The 21,158-nt window shown below is 41.4% G+C and overlaps 1 protein-coding gene across 1 annotated transcript; it reads left to right on the top strand.

Moving 5' to 3' along the window:
• The first annotated feature begins 3,535 nt into the window (after positions 1-3,535).
• LOC139414360 (prostacyclin synthase-like) lies at positions 3,536-16,809 on the top strand. Its single transcript, XM_071162276.1, has 10 exons — positions 3,536-3,650; positions 4,529-4,652; positions 4,832-5,007; positions 5,875-6,024; positions 7,481-7,608; positions 9,939-10,120; positions 12,539-12,692; positions 14,852-15,033; positions 15,950-16,101; positions 16,480-16,809. Exons 1-10 carry the CDS (start codon positions 3,580-3,582, stop codon positions 16,628-16,630), a joined length of 1,470 nt encoding a protein of 489 aa, XP_071018377.1. The 5' UTR covers positions 3,536-3,579; the 3' UTR covers positions 16,631-16,809.
• The last annotated feature ends 4,349 nt before the right edge of the window (positions 16,810-21,158 follow it).

The raw sequence follows: 21,158 nt of genomic DNA on the forward strand, positions 1-21,158 counted from the left end.
GAAAGCAAACCATGTGATTATCTAAGGACAGCGCTCTGCATACAAACACATTAAAAACATATTTCAACCAGGCAGGTGCGACACGAAAGTCAGAAATAGCGATATAAAAAATGCCTTACCTTTGATGATCTTCTTCTGTTGGCACTCCAAAAGGTCCCAGTTACATCACAAATGGTCATTTTGTTCGATAATGTCCTTCTTTATATCCATAAAAACTCAGTTTAGGTGGCGCGCTTCAGTCAATAATCCACCCAGTTTCCCTCCATCAACATGCAATCAAAATGAATCCCAAACGTTACTAATAGACTTTTCCAAACAAGTCAAACAACATTTATAATCAAACGTTAGGTATCCTAATACGTAAATAAATGATACAATTTAAGACGGAGAATCGTTATTGTCTTTACCGGAGAAAAATACCAAAGAATGCGCTCTCTTCCACGAGCTTGGAAACACTACAGCCAAAATGGGAGCCACTTAGAAAAACTACAATTTCTGGCTCATTTTTCCAAAAACCAGCCTGAAACTCTTTCTAAAGACTGTTGACATCTAGTGTAAGCCCTAGGAACTGCAATCCCAGATTGCAGTTCCTAGGGATGGTTTGTCCTTGGGGTTTCGCCTGCCATATCAGTTCTGTTATACTCACCGACATCATTTTAGAGTGTTTTCTATCCAAATCTACCAATTACATGTATATCCTAGCTTCTGGGCCTGAGTAACAGGCAGTTTACTTTGGGTACGCTTTTCATCCAAACATCAAAATACTTGTACAAAATACAAGAGAGGTTAACAAGAAATGTATGGAGTGGTTGAAAAACGAGTTTTGATGACTCCAACCTAAGTGTATGTAAACTTCCGACTTCAACTGTAAGTGTGATATTTACGTTTTTCATTTTTTATTCATTTGCAAAAATGTCTAAAAACCTGTTTTTGCTTTGTCATTATGGGGTATTGTGTGTAGGTTGAAGAAGGGAAAAAACAATTAAACCCATTTCAGTATAAGTCTGTAACCAAACAAAATGGGGAAAAAGTCAAGGGGTCTGACTACTTTCCGAATTCACTGTATATACTCCCCACCTCTGCAGTACACCAGGGATGCCCATAAACAAGGTGCAGTGGGACCTGTGTCATGAGAACCAGCTCAGTGGACATCATTATCACTGACATGCCCTTTGGGAAGAGGTAGATACCACTGTACTGTTTCAATTAGGACACTCAACATAGACAGAACCTACCAACAAGTCTTCAATGGAGTCATTTATTAATTGAATGTATTCATATTGTTTACATGGCTGATGTGTATGTTGTGTGGTTTTCTTATAGAATGGGTTCCAGAAAGAAGAACTGGGACCTGTATCCGCCCTGTGTAAGAGAGATGGCCCAGGTGTACCGACCAGGCTCAGGGAAGGCTGTCATCCTGACCCAGGATAAGAAATGCTTTCAAAAGGCAATGTACCACACATACAGTAAGACTGTGTAATTCGTGGTGGAGTGGGGTGGACAGACGTGTCCTAACCTGTCTGTTCTGGAAGGCATCTGGAAAATTCCAGAGTTTCCAAAAAATGGGTAGTTGAGGAAGTTGGATCATATTGATTTCATTAATCCACAACAATATTATCTGTGTGAACAAACCTCTATTGTGAGAGTATAGTATGGACTGAGTCTACTCTGTTTCTGGTGTAGATGGGCCCTTGGCCAGATGGCTTTTCTCCAAGCTATACTGTGGTGTTTTAGCCTTAATGTTTTGTGATGGGGTGTATCTGTCTTCCTCATGCCATATTGAGGGTTGGAAGCACCACACTGCCTGAGTCAATGTAGGTGGCTTACACGCAGGGGTGTTCCTCCTCAAACAGACAGCAGGGATCTTTGGCCAAACCCCAGAAGACGTCCGGGAACCACGAGAAGAAAAGGCAGCAAAGGAAAAGGAGGATAAGTGGCCAAGTTAAGCACCACCTATACAGCAATATAGTTTAGAAATGGATGAAAAAATTACCTTTTGACATTTATTTATTTATTTGGTTAACCTATTTTGCTGTTTTATTTTGTTGAAGGTACAAAAGTGAGTATGTCTCATAGGGAAGCATTTCCTAAGTTTTACTGTATTTTTATTGACAGATGACATTTGGGTTAACGGCCTATTTATACAACCAGTTTCCTTTTCATGTTAAACCCCCGCGTTATAAGAAGTTGTTGGGGTATGTCTGAGTGCCAGTTATATAAATGCAATTAATTAATCATCCATGGTTCTTTTAGCTACAGTAGGTAAGCAAGGATATTGATTTAAACCCCAATTGTGCTGTTGAGGGAATGAGTTCAAATTACCACACCTCTCCACTCCATTGACGACTTGTAGGTAGGTAGGTAGGTTCTGTACGATGACTCTTATGGTCACTAAAACTTGTATTCAAACATGCCTAGATCAGTTGTTGATGTAATGGACTTTTTTTATGACACTTACAGACTGTACACACTCATTCTCATGCATCACCCAGCTGTATATTCAATGACAACATTGTCTCATCCTAACATCAGTTATGTCTGCTGCTGTTGTGAAACAGATACACCATTGATGTGACATCAGTCGACCTCTTTTTACATTTGTGAGTTTGACACATCACCATAATCACTGAAATAAACGTGGCTATGCAAGCTTTGTCTAAATATGACAGACTAGGTAAATTTCAGCTTATTTTATAGAAATATCCGTTTTAAAATGTTGACCTGAATAACATGTAAGTAAGTGTCATTTTTTGAGGTAGGCAACCCATGACGTAGCCAAGTAAATACACACCTTTGTTTGCTGAAATCCATACTTTTTTAATAAAACGTCAATCAAATATAACCACTGACTGTTTCCTCATTGCTGTTGCTCAAAGATGGCAACTCGAATGTGAATGTGGCAATTGAATAGCAATAAGGAAACAGTCGGTGTTTGTTTTTGATTAACATTTTATTTAAAAAAATATATGATTTTAGTAAACAAAGAAAAAGGCACGCAACAACAGGACAAACTTAGGTACATGGTAAGAGTTTAAGAATGTACATTTTTGAAGTATCGACTGCATAGTGAGTCAAAGGTAAATTTATTTCAAATAGTCTGCGCTCAACTCTATGGAGGCCACCCATGAAGACACGATATCATTGGAATATCATTATTTGGGATATTATCAAACCTAATCTGATTTAAATTTAGACACATGGGTGGGTTTGTTTTGTTTAGGCTTGGATGTATCTGGAAATGAATCTACGGCTCCATTAAATTCCTAACCCTGAGTATCAGCTTTATAGCACCGTTGACAGTTAAAGGCTATGTTCCCGCGGTCGCGGAGACAACATTCACGGTAAACATGGATCTCCTGCGATACGAAATGAAAAAACTCCCTAGTCATGGGTCCTACGTGAACTCGTGCAAATAGGAAGATGGATGAGATCATATGACGTCAGGGTACACCCTGCAACGCCGTCATCGGATGACAAAATAAATAGCACTATATCTGATCAAGCCTGTAGTCTTAAATTATTCACATATATTCACTGTTGCGCACCAACGTGCAGGTACATCTTTCTAGAAATTGCGCTATGATTTGGACGATACTTTTGCTTGTCCAGGGCATGCTTCTCTTATTCGTACTTGTTTCGAAACGCTCCAGGTGAGTACCCTTTTCTAAAATGAATGTTCTATTAGGTTAATGTCTATGCTTGCACTGCATACATTGAATAGGTTTCTTCCTAGGTTTTGGCCTTTCTAGGGAGTTTTTCCTAGCCACCGTGCTTCAACACCTGCATTGCTTGCTGTTTGGGGTTTTAGGCTGGGTTTCTGTACAGCACTTTGAGATATCAGCTGATGTACGAAGGGCTATATAAATACATTTGATTTGATGCGTTCTGTATTATATTGTGGGCATTTCGAACTCTTTTTCACCTGTGCACATATTTGTTTAGCCCACTAGCCTACTTATCTAATAGGTGTATTGCCTACCTAGCATAAATTAACCCAGCATAAAGTTGTATTTACCATAAACCTAAAGTAATCCAAATACATCTTAATAATATCATAGTTGTATTGAGCAGTAGATGAGTTACATGAGTTGTCGCCTGTCAATCCTTTTTGAGAGGGAAGGTTGAAATAATCCCGAGATTGACCAAAATTCAAGTGCTATTAAGGACTATTTTCACTGGCCAGTCTTAAATGTCAATTTTTGTGTCTCAAAGATCATAGTCACATCTGTTTTCATCCTTGCTTATTGCTATATCGCTAGATAAATTGATGGGCTCATTCTACTATAAATGTTATTGGGAGAGTGCTGGCTTTATAATTTATTGGCTAAACTGTATCTACTTTACTCACAGCTGTGTCACACAATGTACTGATAAGAGCCAGGCATGTGAATATTGAATAGTTAATTGATTTAGGATACAGTTACTATATCAACAGACAACATCTGTGTAATCAGTAACTTTGGTATGAACAAATATATAGGTTTGAATATTAGCTGTTCAAAATGACATGGGTTTTCTTTCTATACAGGTCAGAGAAAGAGCCACCTTTAGACAAAGGAGTTATTCCATGGTTAGGCCACGCCCTTGAGTTTGGAAGAGATGCTGCCAAGTTTCTAAACCGTATGAAGGTGAAGCATGGCGATATCTTCACGGTAAGAGTGGTGATATGAAAAACTTTCCTCAACATCATCAACCTAATATCTATACATGAACCTAATCATCTGTTCTTGCCTAAATCCCTGAATACATCTATAGTAGATGTAAATTCCTCACCATTCATGATGCGTGTGTTGGTGTGTTCTACTTTTTGATTTTGTGTGTGTGTGTGTAGGTGCGTGTGGCTGGGCGCTATGTGACAGTGCTACTGGACCCCAGCTCTTATGATGCTGTGATAGAGGACTCTGTGTCCCTAGACTTCACACGCTACGCACAGGTTCTCATGGACAGAATATTCAGCCTGCAGCTCCCCCATCACAACCCTGCTGTAGAGAAGGCCCTAACAAAACAGTACGTCCCTATCCTTATCACACACTCCTTTCTGTGTGGTCAGCCCAAAAACAGCTGTACATGCCCATTGATACAGTCAGAGAATGACAAATTAAAGTTTTGACAAATAAACGATTAAGGACAGCATTGTCCAGCCAATAACTGGATCCTTACACAGGTATAATATGCTACTGTGGGATGTTGCTTCCTGGCTCCACCGTAGTCTAACTCAAAAGTTTCCTTCCCTGAGACAGAGAGGTGCCTGGGATCAGGGATTACCACATCGACCATCACAGATATCACTACCATCACCATGGCCTGATTAGCCTCATGTTATGGTTTATAAATGCATACTGTGTCAGGGTGCGGAGCAAATGCACTCACCTCCCACCATTCTGTTGATTGGCACTGTTGTGGAACTATCTCAGTCTCTCACAGTCATATTGTCTTGCAGAATATCTAGGCCGTTGTGTAGGTTACAGTGCTATAGTCCTTTTCTTCTGGCTTTATAGAGCATTGCTGTCAAGCTCTCTGTATTGGATGTTTGATCTACAGAGCAGCATTTTGTACCCTGCCACACAGGTGTACTGCACTGACATATCCTCCAGCCCAAAGTTTATAGTTCAGACTGATCAGTTACAGTATTTCCACAGGCAACACCTATGTTTTTTGGTGTTATTCCATAGAGGCGTGATACTACACCTGTCTTCACAGTGCCACTACTTAAGTAAATAAGCATTGTCCGAGCCAAAGCAACCCATAGTAAACCCCGGAACAGAATGCTAGTCTTTTACACAATTAGGTCAAAGTGAATTACAGGTTTGGCCTTTATGACATCATATATGACAAACATTCCTTTCTCTTGACCTTAAACCTTTGTACCCTCAGGCACTTTGAGGGCGGGAGCCTATCCTGCCTGAGCAGCACCATGCACCGCCACCTCCAGTCCCTGCTGCTGCAAGCCCAGAGGCCCTGTCACAACCAGACCGACTGGAACACGGACGGGCTCTTCAGCTTCTGTTACAGTCTTCTCTTCAGGTACGAACGGAAGAGTTCCTATAACTCCTTCCCTTCTTCACTCACTCATTCACCCACGCGTCCCCAAGGGCCTACGTCAAACGCCTGGGATAAACAGTTTACTTACCAGCCCGTTCCACAAGCCACTTGTTTGTAAATACACCAGTAAGAATGTTTAGTGACACATAAGAGGCATCTAATGAAAAGAAAGAGCAGTGCCACTCATGAAATTCCTCTTTCAGGCTGCCCTTCCTGTAGAAGTCCCCCGGCTACACACTTTAAAAGGGTTTTTATTTATAGTGTTGCCAGAGATGTTTGAGATGGTCATTTAAACATTCAGCATCCTAATGGGGAACAGAGGATTTAGTCATTACTTCTGTTAACATTAGGCAACATCATTACTTAATAGGTCAGACACCGTGAAGCAGGGGTTCTCAAAGTGGGGTCTGCGGCCGTACTGCATGGGGTCCACAGGCAGATCTCAAAATATAACATGAATTAAGTTGTATTTTTCATTAATATTACTAACAACAACAGATGAATATATCCCTTGGCCAAAATAATTGTAATCTACAAGTTATACATTTTTCAACTGGATACTTATTGTATTTCCCCAAAATGTTTTGTTAACATAAATGTACTGTAATGTAAGCTTTAAAACAAATGGCATTATGGGTATAATTGCAGAATATTACCTTGAAAACGGCTTCATTTTCTCTCCAATGCCAAGAGGCGTGCCTTTATAATGTTCCTTCCCAGGGACTGAGACTTGGTAGAAGTCCTTGTATGCTATTATTATGTCGCTCGAGCTGTGTTCTAATTATGTCTGGTCCCTGATGAATTTACTATCACAAAAGGGGTCCCTGGCCCCAAAACATTTGAAAAACCCTGCTGTGAAGTAATCTAGGATGAGGAAGATTTATACTAAATAAGACATTTATACTAGTAATACCCCACACTGTGAACAGTTTATGTGGGTGGGCAGTGGCAGGTGTGACACAGGAAGTGTTCCTGTTGACCTTCAGTGGGAGGACGCCACTGTGGGCAAGGTATTCCTCCATCGATCGGAAACGGTTCTTAACAATCACTTAAAACTGAAATGCTTAATGGTGAAACTGCCATGCCTGTTTTAAATACAAGGAACAAAGAAGTTAGTGGAAACAACAAAAACAGTTTTTCCCCTCGGACATAATTGCATGGGAGATAGAAGAGCACACTATTATGTACTGCAATTATTTCTACCATGCTACACGACATCTCCTCAGCTGGGCAACAAAAACAATAACAACGGTGGTGGCAGAGCCATGGTGCTGTTTCCGCCTACTGCGGATTCCATCTTTAAGGCAACATCTTCAATATATTTAATGATCACTCAATGACATGTTTTCCTAAGCTTAACTGCTACTAGCAACCAAATGTTTTTTTCAACATGCCACTCTACAACCACACTCACCATCCCACTGTCTCTCTCTTTCAGGGCAGGGTACCTCACACTTTTTGGAGGGGAGCAGAACAACAACAGAACAGACCCCACTGACGTCTATGAGGAGTACCGGAAGTTTGACAACCTCCTGACCAAAATGGCCAGGACCACACTGAAACCAGGTGACTACATGAAACATGGTCTCTGAAAGAAACATTGTGAGCCACAAGGTTTTACATTTGTGGAAAGGTACAGTGGCAGCTGGGTGTGGGTGTGTCTGATCTTAGGGCTTAATTCAGTTTGGATGTGGTATTATAGTTTGATTGTTTTACCCTAATGTAAACTCAGCAAAAAAAGAAATGCCCCTTTTTCAGGACCCTGTCTTTCAAAGATAATTCGTAAAAATCCAAATAACTTCACAGATCTTCATTGTAAAGGGTTTAAACACTGTTTCCCATGCTTGTTCAATGAACCATAAACAATGAATGAACATGCACTTGTGGAAAGGTCGTTAAGACACTAACAGCTTACAGACGGTAGGCAATTAAGGTCACGGTTATGAAAACTTCGGACACTAAAGAGGCCTTTCTACTGACTCTGAAAAACACCAAAAGAAAGATACTCGAGGTCCCTGCTCATCTGCGTGAACGTGCCTTAGTCATGCTGCAAGGAGGCATGAGGACTACAGATGTGGCCAGGGAAATAAATGTGGCCAGCGCTGCAGGGAGACCGGATGGGCAGCTGATCGTCCTCATAGTGGCAGACCACGTGTAACAACACCGGCACAGGATCGGTACATCCGAACATCACACCTGCGGGACAGGTACAGGATGGCAACAACAACAACTGTTACACCAGGAACGCACAATCCCTCCATCAGTGCTCAGACTGTCCGCAATAGGCTGAGAGAGGCTGGACTAAGGGCTTTTTGGCCTGTTGTTGTAAGGGAGGTCCTCACCAGACATCACCGGCAACAACGTCGCCTATGAGCACCAACCCACCGTCGCTGGACCAGATAGGACTGGCAAAAAGTGCTCTTCACTGACGAGTCACGGTTTCGTCTCACCAGGGGTGATGGTCGGATTTCCTCCTCCCTCATGTGGTACCCTTCCTGCAGGCTCATCCTGACATGACCCTCCAGAATGACAATGCCACCAGCCCTACTGCTCATTCTGTGCGTAATTTCCTTCAAGACAGGAATGTCAGTGTTCTGCCATGGCCAGCGAAGAGCCCGGATCTCAATCCCATTGAGCACGTCTGGGACCTGTTGGATTGGAGGGTGAGAGCTAGGGCCATTCCCCCCAGAAATATCTGGGAACTTGCAGGTGCCTTGGTGGAAGAGTGGGGTAACATCTCACAGCAATAACTGGCAAATCTGGTACAGTTCATGAGGAGGAGATGCACTGCAGTACATAATGCAGCTCGTGGCCACACCAGATACTGACTGTTACTTTTGATTTTGACCCCCCCTTTGTTCAGGGACACATTTTTACCTTTCTGTTAGTCACATGTCAGTGGAACTTGTTCAGTTTATGTCTCAGTTGTTGAATCTTGTTATGTTCATACAAAGATTTACACATGTTAAGTTTTCTGAAAATAAACGCAGTTGACAGTGAGAGGACGTATATTATAAAGACTGAATAGAGGAATAATTAAATCTATATTATCCCTGATCACTTTATGACTCCGATTTTTATATATATCATTGAGTCGGCTGGCTGTTTGTGATTTGTCATATTTGTCATTGTATGGACTCACTGTGGGGTGGCAGGGTAGCCTAGTGGTTAGAGTGTTGGACTAGTAACCGGAAGGTTGCAAGGTCAAACCCCCGAGCTGACAAGGTACAGATCTGTCGTTCTGCCCCTGAACAGGCAGTTAGTTAACCCACTGTTCCTAGGCCGTCATTGAAAATAAGAATTTGTTCTTAACTGACTTGCCTAGTTAAATAAAATAAAAATAGTTTGTTTCTTGCTTGCCATAGTGCGGTCACTGCAGTGTTTATCTAAGCGGGTCATATGTTTGAATCTAATTTCCGACTCCAATTGGCTTAATTACTCATGGTCCCTATGTCATTTCTTCTCAGTCTGCTTCATCTACAGGCTCTATCTGATGTCACCTGACACACCTGTCTGTCCTTTTCACCTCCTTATCTTACTGTTCTCTAACTATACATATTATATTTGTTTGTTCCTCCCAGCTTACTCCCACATATCTCCTGTTTCTGTCCCACCCGTGTCACTGATGTCACCTCTTTCTATTCAAATGGCATATTTGTTCATCTGTCTTATCTTGCATGTCACACCTATTACTCACTCTTCATGTTTCCCATGTTCATGTTACACACCTCTCCCACCCGTCTCTGTTTTCAGGATTATGTCGCCTGTATCTCTCTATCGACACTTGACTCACTAATCAAATTATCTCAGTCTGATCTCATCTGTTTTACCCATGTGTGTCTGTGTTTACTCTTGACTCACCTGCCTGTGTGTTCCTGTCTGTGTGTGTGTGTCAGAGGAGAAGCGGACCGCCCAGAGTGTGAGAGGGCGTCTGTGGGAATTGTTGGCCCCGGCGGGGCTGGGAGAGGGCTCCGGGTCCAGCCCCTGGTTGAGAGACTACAGGCACCTTCTGCAGGAAGAGGGAGCTGACGAGGAAACTCAGAGGAGAGCCCTGCTGCTGCAGCTGTGGGCCACACAGGTGAGTCATAGGCACTCCCCCATCTCACCTCACCTCCCTAAGAGGAGTAGTGGCCTGTCATTGTCACAAAGCAAGGGCTGCCCAGCTATTTAAAGCTGTTCTGAATAGGTCTTGTGAACGATTGGTGAAAATCCCTGTTGTTCCATTGCACCCATAGAAAAATTCCTTTCTATTCAATAGATTTTTGGAGGTGGGCCAACAATGATACCTGGTAATACAGCAGCATGCCCTCCTGGCTAGCAGCCATCTTAAACATGAACATTTTCCAATACAAAGACACTTGCATGCCAATGTCAGATGCTAGACTCGACTGGTTAAAGATGTTACCCTTTGTGAAATTCAGCTACCCACACGGTGTGCCTCTCAAATTCTGTTTATACTGTACCTGTTTGTCAACCACACCTTACGCTTTGTCCAACCACTGTAGAATACTTTTGTGGTTAGTGATTATTTTTGAAAGACTATAAATAAATACTAGCACATTCAGTTCTTTAAGATGAATACTAATGCTGTATTCTCAACCACTGGAGTGTATGGAAAAACCCTAGAACTGTAGACCTTATTTTAGTGTTATCTTGGAGGGGACAGACATCCTGTCCCTATGTTAGACTACTGCAAGTTCCAGTGGGCTCCAACTAAACATGGCCTCAGTGGGATGTTCTCAAGCTCTCTTTGCTGCTAGAATGGTTGTTACAGAGCTACTGTTACCTGCTCCTCCTGCTCAAACAAGGACTTCCCTAATAAAAGATGGTAATGAGTGTAATACACATCTTTACCACAAGAGTGCACTAGTAGCCTGTTTATGTCCTTTAGATAAAAGGGTCTGACTCCAGCTAAACAGATACTTTTTGACTTTTTGGAGGAATCCCAAGATGGCAAAAGTACACACTATGATACCAAGAACATTCTGAGTAGACTCTGAGTACTCAGCTCCTGCTTAGCATGGTTGGGGTTAATTCCATTTAAATTCCAGTCAGTTCAAAAGGTACACTGAAATTCCAATTGTCTTCAAAACTTTTCAATTAAGAACATTCTGAATTGGAATTTGGTTTACTTTCTGAATTTGCTGGAATTCAAATGGAATTACCCCAACCCTGCTGCTTAGACGTGTTACGTCACTCATTGAGCACTGATAACTGCATCTACAATGTCACACAGCCACATGATCTACCATCATCATGCAACTCTTGATTGTAATTTTTCAGTTCCCCTAAGAATGTAGTGAAGAACATAAGGTGTTACCACAACAAATAATCTGTGTATTATATTGTATGTAATTCCTGGATAGTGTATAGTGCAGCATATTACATGACTAGTGCTGAGAGATTAACCAAAATGTATTTTTCTAAATATTTTTTGGACAACTTATTGACCGACGTCTGTTCAATTATTTGAATTCCATCTCCTTCATTTTTTTCTGTGAGCTCGATGTACAGTTTCTGTAGGGATAAATCAGATCAAGCTTGGACTGTGCGATGGAGTTGTAGTGGTAAAAAACTACAATGACCATAATCCATTACGCACCTGCTTAAACTTGTCCGGTCTGTGCAGAGCAAGACACAGAGACTGAGAACGTACTATCTAGAGGGGTAGAAAGCGGAGTGCTAAGTGTTTGATAGTTGGCATTCAGCAGTCCTAAAAGTATGTCTTATTTCCTTTTGAAGAATTACTAAAATAGTGATTTTGTCAGACCGCGTTGGCAGCCGCTCTCTATGAGAGGAAGACGTGGAATGAAATAATCAAATAAAACAAATATTTTGTTAAAGTGATGTGAATAAATTATAGTTAATTAGTGATAAGCAATAATGGGCAGTCACCACCACCATGGAACTTTTATGAATGATTTAATTCTGTGTTACAGCTTTCAACCCACATAATGCATAGTGCATGTAATGTCAAAAATATATATATTTTTTAAAACATGATTCTTTTTTTTCGCGATCGAACCAAAACCGAACCGACCTCAAAAAGCACTAATCGCTCAGCACTATACATGGCAAACATTGTTTAGTCTGGAGTCGATGTAAATTCAGTGGTCTTTCCACTCATGTACAAACACAGACAGATGGCCAGGACAGCCCAGTGTGCCCCGAACACTTCATATTGAGTCTCTTTGATGTCTAATGGCTTGTCTTTTATAGTAACCATTACAGCACCTACTCTCTGACAGCAGTCATAACACGGTGCTCTATCATAGACACAGGAAAGGAACCAGTTTAATTCATTAGGATTTGTGATTTAACTATATGAACAAGTGATGCTTTCCCCTATGAGAGAAAATGGTAAGAGCTGGCATGTGGTGTGTAATGTTCTCTTCTCCGGTTACATAATTGCTACCTGCACAGTCTCACTGTGAGAACCATCGGAAAGGGAACTCGCTGTGTCATTGCCTTCATGTCAACCTTCATTTGTTGCCAGGGTAACGTTGGACCTGCTGCATTCTGGCTGTTAGGTTTCCTGTTGACAAACCCTGAGGCCATGAAGGCGGTGAGAAGAGAGTTCAGCAGCATCTCTGAGCAGGACTCTGCAAAGTGTCCCCTACTGGACAGGCTGCAGCACACACCTGTGTTTGGTGAGTGTTTTTTGTTTACTGGGTATATGCACAAAGACAAGGAGCTTCATCCCTATGGGCAAATGTACCTTAATGAACAGAGTAGAGAGAAACGAGGGTGGGGGGGTGAGAGGGCAGTTGAAGACACACATACAGTGCCTTGCGAAAGTATTCGGCCCCCTTGAACTTTGCGACCTTTTGCCACATTTCAGGCTTCAAACATAAAGATATAAAACTGTATTTTTTTGTGAAGAATCAACAACAAGTGGGACACAATCATGAAGTGGAACGACATTTATTGGATATTTCAAACTTTTTTAACAAATCAAAAACTGAAAAATTGGGCGTGCAAAATTATTCAGCCCCCTTAAGTTAATACTTTGTAGCGCCACCTTTTGCTGCGATTACAGCTGTAAGTCGCTTGGGGTATGTCTCTATCAGTTTTGCACACCGAGAGACTGACATTTTTTCCCATTCCTCCTTGCAAAACAGCTCGAGCTCAGTGAGGTTGGATGGAGAGCATTTGTGAACAGCAGTTTTCAGTTCTTTCCACAGATTCTCGATTGGATTCAGGTCTGGACTTTGACTTGGCCATTCTAACACCTGGATATGTTTTATTTTTGAACCATTCCATTGTAGATTTTGCTTTATGTTTTGGATCATTGTCTTGTTGGAAGACAAATCTCCGTCCCAGTCTCAGGTCTTTTGCAGACTCCATCAGGTTTTCTTCCAGAATGGTCCTGTATTTGGCTCCATCCATCTTCCCATCAATTTTAACCATCTTCCCTGTCCCTGCTGAAGAAAAGCAGGCCCAAACCATGATGCTGCCACCACCATGTTTGACAGTGGGGATGGTGTGTTCAGCTGTGTTGCTTTTACGCCAAACATAACGTTTTGCATTGTTGCCAAAAAGTTCAATTTTGGTTTCATCTGACCAGAGCACCTTCTTCCACATGTTTGGTGTGTCTCCCAGGTGGCTTGTGGCAAACTTTAATCGACACTTTTTATGGATATCTTTAAGAAATGGCTTTCTTCTTGCCACTCTTCCATAAAGGCCAGATTTGTGCAATATATGACTGATTGTTGTCCTATGGACAGAGTCTCCCACCTCAGCTGTAGATCTCTGCAGTTCATCCAGAGTGATCATGGGCCTCTTGGCTGCATCTCTGATCAGTCTTCTCCTTGTATGAGCTGAAAGTTTAGAGGGATGGCCAGGTCTTGGTAGATTTGCAGTGGTCTGATACTCCTTCCATTTCAATATTATCGCTTGCACAGTGCTCCTTGGGATGTTTAAAGCTTGGGAAATCTTTTTGTATCCAAATCCGGCTTTAAACTTCTTCACAACAGTATCTCGGACCTGCCTGGTGTGTTCCTTGTTCTTCATGATGCTCTCTGCGCTTTTAACGGACCTCTGAGACTATCACAGTGCAGGTGCATTTATACGGAGACTTGATTACACACAGGTGGATTGTATTTATCCTCATTAGTCATTTAGGTCAACATTGGATCATTCAGAGATCCTCACTGAACTTCTGGAGAGAGTTTGCTGCACTGAAAGTAAAGGGGCTGAATAATTTTGCACGCCCAATTTTTCAGTTTTTGATTTGTTAAAAAAGTTTGAAATATCCAATAAATGTCGTTCCACTTCATGATTGTGTCCCACTTGTTGTTGATTCTTCACAAAAAAATACAGTTTTATATCTTTATGTTTGAAGCCTGAAATGTGGCAAAAGGTCGCAAAGTTCAAGGGGGCCGAATACTTTTGCAAGGCACTGTATGTATACACACACACTGTTCCCAGGTGAGTGGCCACACATACAGTAGTCTTTGCCTGAGACCCTAATGAGCTCAATGACTAAAGGACCAGGGCAGATCCACCTGCTCAGGCCCTGAAAGTTGCTCTCAATGATCTAATGGCTCCCATGTCACCATCAACAGGTGCTCTAACCTCTGGTGCAAATAATGAGCACATAAGGAAAGTGCCACCTACCTGAAGATAGAAACCTGCCTGTATTTAACCTTTATTTAACTAGGCAAGTCTATTCATAACTATTCTTAAGGGACTCCTCAAATGAGAATGACCTTAGTGAATCTATTACGAGGACAGAACATCTGTATGCTTAATGAGTCTGTGTATATTAGTGTTCATCGTCTTCTTTTCTTTGTCTACTCTATCCCAGACAGTGCCTTAGAGGAGACTCTGAGGCTCAGTGCTGCCCCGTTCATCACCAGAGAGGTAGTGCAGGAAAAGACCCTGCAAATGGCCAATGGGCAGGAGTACCAGCTCAGGAGGGGGGACAGAGTGTGTCTGTTCCCCTTCATTAGCCCTCAGATGGATCCTGAGATCCACCAGGAACCACAGGTATGGATGTTAGTTGCCTCTCACACATGAACAAATAATAGCTCCCTAATAATGGACAATAAAGTTTAGACCATGCCCCAGGACTACCTGACATGATGACTCCTTGCTGTCCCCAGTCCACCTGACTGTGCTGCTGCTCCAGTTTCAACTGTTCTGCCTTATTATTATTCGACCATGCCGGTCATTTATGAACATTTGAACATCTTGGCCATGTTCTGTTATAATCTCCACCCGGCACAGCCAGAAGAGGACTGGCCACCCCACATAGTCTGGTTCCTCTCTAGGTTTCTTCCTAGGTTTTGGCCTTTCTAGGTAGTTTTTCCTAGCCACCGTGCTTCTACACCTGCATTGCTTGCTGTTTGGGGTTTTAGGCTGGGTTTCTGTACAGCACTTTGAGATATCAGCTGATGTACGAAGGGCTATATAAATAAATTTGATTTGATTCGAGTTTCAAATCCATCTGCGCATGTTCTGTCTATCCAACAACCCTAGTTGTATTAATTGTGGAACACAGGTTAAAGATAAGGTACAGTAATAAGTATTGACGTTTGTTTACGTAAGGAGGAAGCACACCTACACAGTTTCTAAAGTGCCCCTGGATTACCCAAGATACAGAGAGAGGGGTTAAACCTAGGACATTGTAAGGCACTTGAACACAAATAGAAATAGGAGTGGGAAGGGAGTTAGTTTGTTACACAGCTGAATCATTGCTTTGTCCTTCACCCTACAGTACCAGCCAGTTAGTGGAATACACATGGAAATTGTAGTAAATGATTGGGTAGTAACAGGCTATTATTGCCATCTGATATGATATGGTTGTGTGCAGCAGGAAGCGTGGGGGAACAGTCATGTGTGATCATCATTTGTCAGTATGACCTGGGTTCACTGCTTTACCTCCCTGCGTTTCCTGTCATAGAGATTCAAGTATGAACGCTTCCTCAACAAGGACGGATCTGTGAAGAAGGACTTCTTTAAAGGAGGGAGACGGCTCAAGTACTACACCATGCCATGGGGCGCAGGCACCAACGGCTGTGTGGGCAAACGCTTTGCCATCAACTCCATCAGACAGTGAGTATCTCTGAGTGTTCCTTATGGGTCTTAGGGGGAGGGCAGAGGAGGTCAGAGGGAGTCAGAGGTCCCCACTTCACCAGAATCAAGGACAGACTTAATTCTGGGATTGATTAGCTCACCTCACAGCAAATGCCATTATAGGAAGAGGGAAGGCTTAGCAGCTGACTTTTACTGCACAGGCTTCTCCAGGTGTCTATGCAAGATTGGGTTACAGTGACATGAATTTCACTGCTATGCAGATAGAACATGCCAAAATAAAATACAAATGGATTCTACAAAAACTGGTGTGTGCAATGGTCAATGTTACAGTTTAGGCACATTTATAATGTATTAATGCCAACAACTCACCTGTTGTGTCTTTATCTGTGTGTTCAGGTTTGTGTATCTGGTCCTGTCTCATCTGGAACTGGAGCGGTGTGACTCAGAGGCTCAGATGCCAGAGGTGAACTCCAGTCGCTATGGGTTTGGAATGTTGCAGCCTGAAGGAGACCTGGCCATCAGATATAAACCTAGACATTCACATTGAAGACATGACGTTGAGATCTCTCAAACCAGACGTGAAGTCTGGTTTGTGAAGTTTAGGCTCATTTCAAAAAATGTATGACAATATGTCCATATAATGTATTGTATCTATTTTTGTATCAGCACAAATGTACAGTGTAATGTGTTATTTATCTTTAATTATAATGTATATATTTCACTTTAAAATTGTCACTTCATAACATTAAAATTGTTTTTTGTTCTAGACTATTTTGTTTGTAAAATAAGTTGTATCAATGATTAACCTGGCTCCATAAAACCAGCTTCAAGTGTTTAAAGTGCATTATGTATAAACTATTGCACCACCTTAATTAGAAATATTTGTAAAAACATTTTCACAACAAAACACCAATTTGGAGCTTATCCCAGTGATGAAAGTGTCCTAAATCCCATCCAGTCCCATGATGGTGTCCATTGCATCAGGGGATCTAACTCACTGTTCCCCGGGCACCGAAGATGTGGATGTTGATTAAGGCAGCCCCTGCACCTCTGATTCAGATGCAGAAGACACATTTCAGTTCAAGGCATTCAGTTGTACAACTGACTACGTAGCCCCCTTTCCCTTTATGTATTTGGTGGAGTAATTGGGCGGCTGGCGCTCTTTAAACAGATCAAACCACACATTTGTCACACTAACCATGTTTCCATAGGCAGAGAGTAAAATCATACATATTAAAACCATTCTAATAATCGGTAAAACATTTGAAAATGCAGACGGATAATTTGTTCATTCGACATGGTGGGATCTTTTTGTGTCAATGCGATAAATGGCAGCGGTAACGCCTTTATGCTTCAAATATTGATATAACTATCATATCGAAGTACATTTGGAGTCGCAAGATGATAGGGTGTGTAGTCCTCCCACTACGACTCGGGAAACCATACAGTTTATTAGGCTACGGATTGAATAACTTGAACTTCACAGGGGGATGGTAGTGCATGGTGATATTGATGCTGCATTTCAATGCATATCTAGGGTTTTATTCTAGTGACATGATAATAGATGCTTGACTGCCATTTGACAAATACAAATATTCTTGCTCTTAGACTATCCATAATCATCTCATGTAGACTAGCCTACCTGCACTGTATCTGCAAACTGTTGGCTAGAGCGCACGTGCCAAGACCATATTAGGCACACATTTACTATTTAGCAACAGTTTTTGTGACCGAACGATCCGTAAAGGTGAAATTGCGATGGAAACGCATTTAACTTTAGGTTTTTATTCGGTACATGAAAACTTAAGTGAATAAGTACATTTTGCGTGCTCTACATCACCACGCAGGGATTTTTTGGTATTTTTTGGTAGTGGAAATGCGCATATAACACAGTTTCTTTTATATTCCCATGAAAATTGGCCGCTATTTTTTTTTTTTATAACCTCGCTCTTTTGTTCATTAGGGAGTGAACGTTATTTATAATAAGGGTTACATGGAGAAAATCAAACCTCTGAAATGAAAATGGCTGGCCATCCCTTCAGCATAATACACAGTGTTCAAACATTAAGAACACCTCCTACTGTAATATTGAGTTGCAACGAAACTGTCCCTGTTTGCAAATAATTTCATCTAAGATGTCATTGGGAATCTAAGCATGGTACTTTCAAAAGCAAGGCCTACCTTTCCACCCCAGGCAGAGTAGGCCTACCGATGCAGAATGTAAGCTTTAATGAACTTGTTATGGCTGGGGGCAGTATTGAGTAGCTTGGATGAATAAGGTGCCCAGAGTAAACTGTCTGCTACTCAGGCCCAGCTGCTAATATATGCATATTATTAGTAGATTTCGATAGAAAACACTCTGAAGTTTATAAAACGGTTCGAATGATGTCTGTGAGTATAACAGAGCAGGAAAAAACAGGGCAGGAAAAAACCTGAGAAAAAATCTAACCAGGAAGTGGGAAATCTGAGGTTTGTAGTTTTTCAACTCTATCCCTATCGAATGCACAGTGTCTATGGGGTCAAATTGCACTTCCTAAGGCTTCCACTAGATGTCAACAGAATTTAGAACCTTGTTTGATGCTTCAGCTGTGAAGTGGGTGCGAATGAGAGAATGAGTCAGAGGTCTGCCAGAGAGCCACACGCGTTCACGTGATAGTTAGCTTGAGTTCCATTGCATTTCTGAAGACAGAGGAATTCTCCGGTTGGAACCGTATTGAAGATTTATGTTAAAAACATCCTAAAGATTGATTCTATACTTCGTCTGACATGTTTCTACGGACTGTAACGGAACTTTTTGACTTTTCGTCTGCTCCTAGTGATCGCGTGTCATGAATTTGGATTACTGGGCTAAACGTGCGAACAAAAAGGAGGTATTTGGACATAAATTATGGATATTATCGAACAAAACAAACATTTATTGTGGAACTGGGATTCCTGGGAGTGCAAACTGATGAAGATCATCAAAGGTAAGTGAATATTTATAATGCTATTTCTGACTACTGTTGACTACACAACATGGCGGATATCTGTTTGTGTTGTTTTGGTCTCTGAGCGCCGTACTCAGATTATTGCATGGTGTGCTTTTTCGGTAAAGCTTTTTTGAAATTTGACACAGCGGTTGCATTAAGGAGAAGTGTATCTATAATTCTGTGCATAATAGTTGTCTTTTATCAATGTTTATTATGAGTATTTCTGTAAATTGATGTGGCTCTCTGCAAAATCACCAGATGTTTTGGAACTACTGAACGTAACGCGCCAATGTATACTGAGATTTTTTTATATAAATATGAACTTTATCGAACAAAACATACATGTATTGTGTAACATGAAGTCCTATGAGTGTCATGAAGATCATCAAAGGTTAGTGATTCATTTATCTCTATTTCTGCTTTTTGTGACTCCTCTCTTTGGCTGGAAAAATGGCTGTGTTTTTCTGTGACTTGGCTCTGACCTAACATAATCGTTTGTGGTGCTTTCGTCGTAAAGCCTTTTTGAAATCGGACACTGTGGTGCGATTCGCAAGAAGAGGTTCTTTAAAATGGTGTAAAATACTTGTATGTTTGAGGAATTTTAATTATGAGATTTCTGTTGTTTTGAATTTGGAGCCCTGCACTTTCACTGGCTGTTGTCATATCGATTCCGTTAGCGGGATCTCAGCCCAGAGAGGTTTTAACTGCTGGTTACATGGCTAACCAAACAAGAGGTCACACGTGTTTCCCTAAAACCTGTCTGGGTTTAACGTCTTCTATTGTACAGAAAGTGAATATCTTAATTAATAGATAGTGACAGAGTTAGATTACTTCCCAAACAAAGTCTATTTTTTGTCTAGCCTCTGATATCCCCATATCGGAGTCACGTCTTTCCCGGGTATTTTACAGTTTGTTTCTAGCATAAACCATCTCGGACCAAAGCACTTTATGTAATCGGATCCGTTTTATCTTATTCAAAATCATAAACTAACAAAGCCTGTGCTTTTTGCCATTTTCTTTAATTATAGGTAGGCCTACAGCGTACCCTCTCATACCCCCTCAATTCGAGTCTTGGTTTTAACTTAAAAGACCTTCGCTGACACGGAGGTAGGCAGCTGGGTGGAGGAATTGACAGAGAAATCTATGGATAGAGCAGCCTCCTAATTTCGTCTTTCAAACAGGTAGGTCTGCCTATTATTTATTAAATAGGAAGAAATAGGCTACAACACAAAACCCTCTTGTTGTGAGTAAAGTCTAATTAAAATGAAGACGATTAAATGAATTATGCGTACTCGAATTTTCCTACTTTCAGCACCATGAGCTGTCCATTCCTGGTTTATTGTACCGCAACTGCTGCTTCAAGTTTCAGCACCACAATATACATTACTCGAATCTGGCTTATTGTGAGGTCAATAACTCTGATAAATACATAATGGCCAAGAAACATTGTTTATAATCAAATAAATTATAGTAGTAAGCTATCAAAGTTGACCTTTGGTCTTCCTCATCTCCACACTCTCCTTCTAAAACTGAACATAACATAGGCTATAGGCTGGTCTGTGCGCAAGTTAGCACATTTTTAGGACTAAGCCTAATAAACAAAACATTTTCTGAAAAAGCCTTTGACTCTCCTGAACTGCCACCGTAGCCCTACACAGCACAGCCATTGGTTAGGCAGGACACACTTTTCTTTTTTTACCATCAGCAAGAGCAGAGCTGGCCGGGTCACAGGGTTGGAATATCCATTGCTGTGTGTAATGCAACCTGGTTTTATGTACACTATCCCAGCAGTTATCTTAGAAATATAACTTTGCTCTGTACTATAGGCTATGGATAATTTGATTGAGACCACACTAAATAACTTATAGGCCCACTTGATATTGCGCGTACAGAGGAGAATCAGGGATGAGGGGCAGCATCTCAGGCACACATCGATATATAGCCCAGTGGCGACCTGTCATTAAAGGCAGGTGGGTCAGAGCCCCACTGTTTTTGAGCCCCACCTGTCCTGTTTAGTAAAAATAAAATAAAAATACATATGCAGTACCAGTCAAAAGTTTGGACTATCAAGCACTATGATGAAACTGGCTCTCATGAAGACCGCCA

The sequence above is a fragment of the Oncorhynchus clarkii genome, chromosome 7 (genome assembly GCF_045791955.1).
Source record: "Oncorhynchus clarkii lewisi isolate Uvic-CL-2024 chromosome 7, UVic_Ocla_1.0, whole genome shotgun sequence".
Lineage (NCBI taxonomy): Eukaryota > Metazoa > Chordata > Actinopteri > Salmoniformes > Salmonidae > Oncorhynchus > Oncorhynchus clarkii.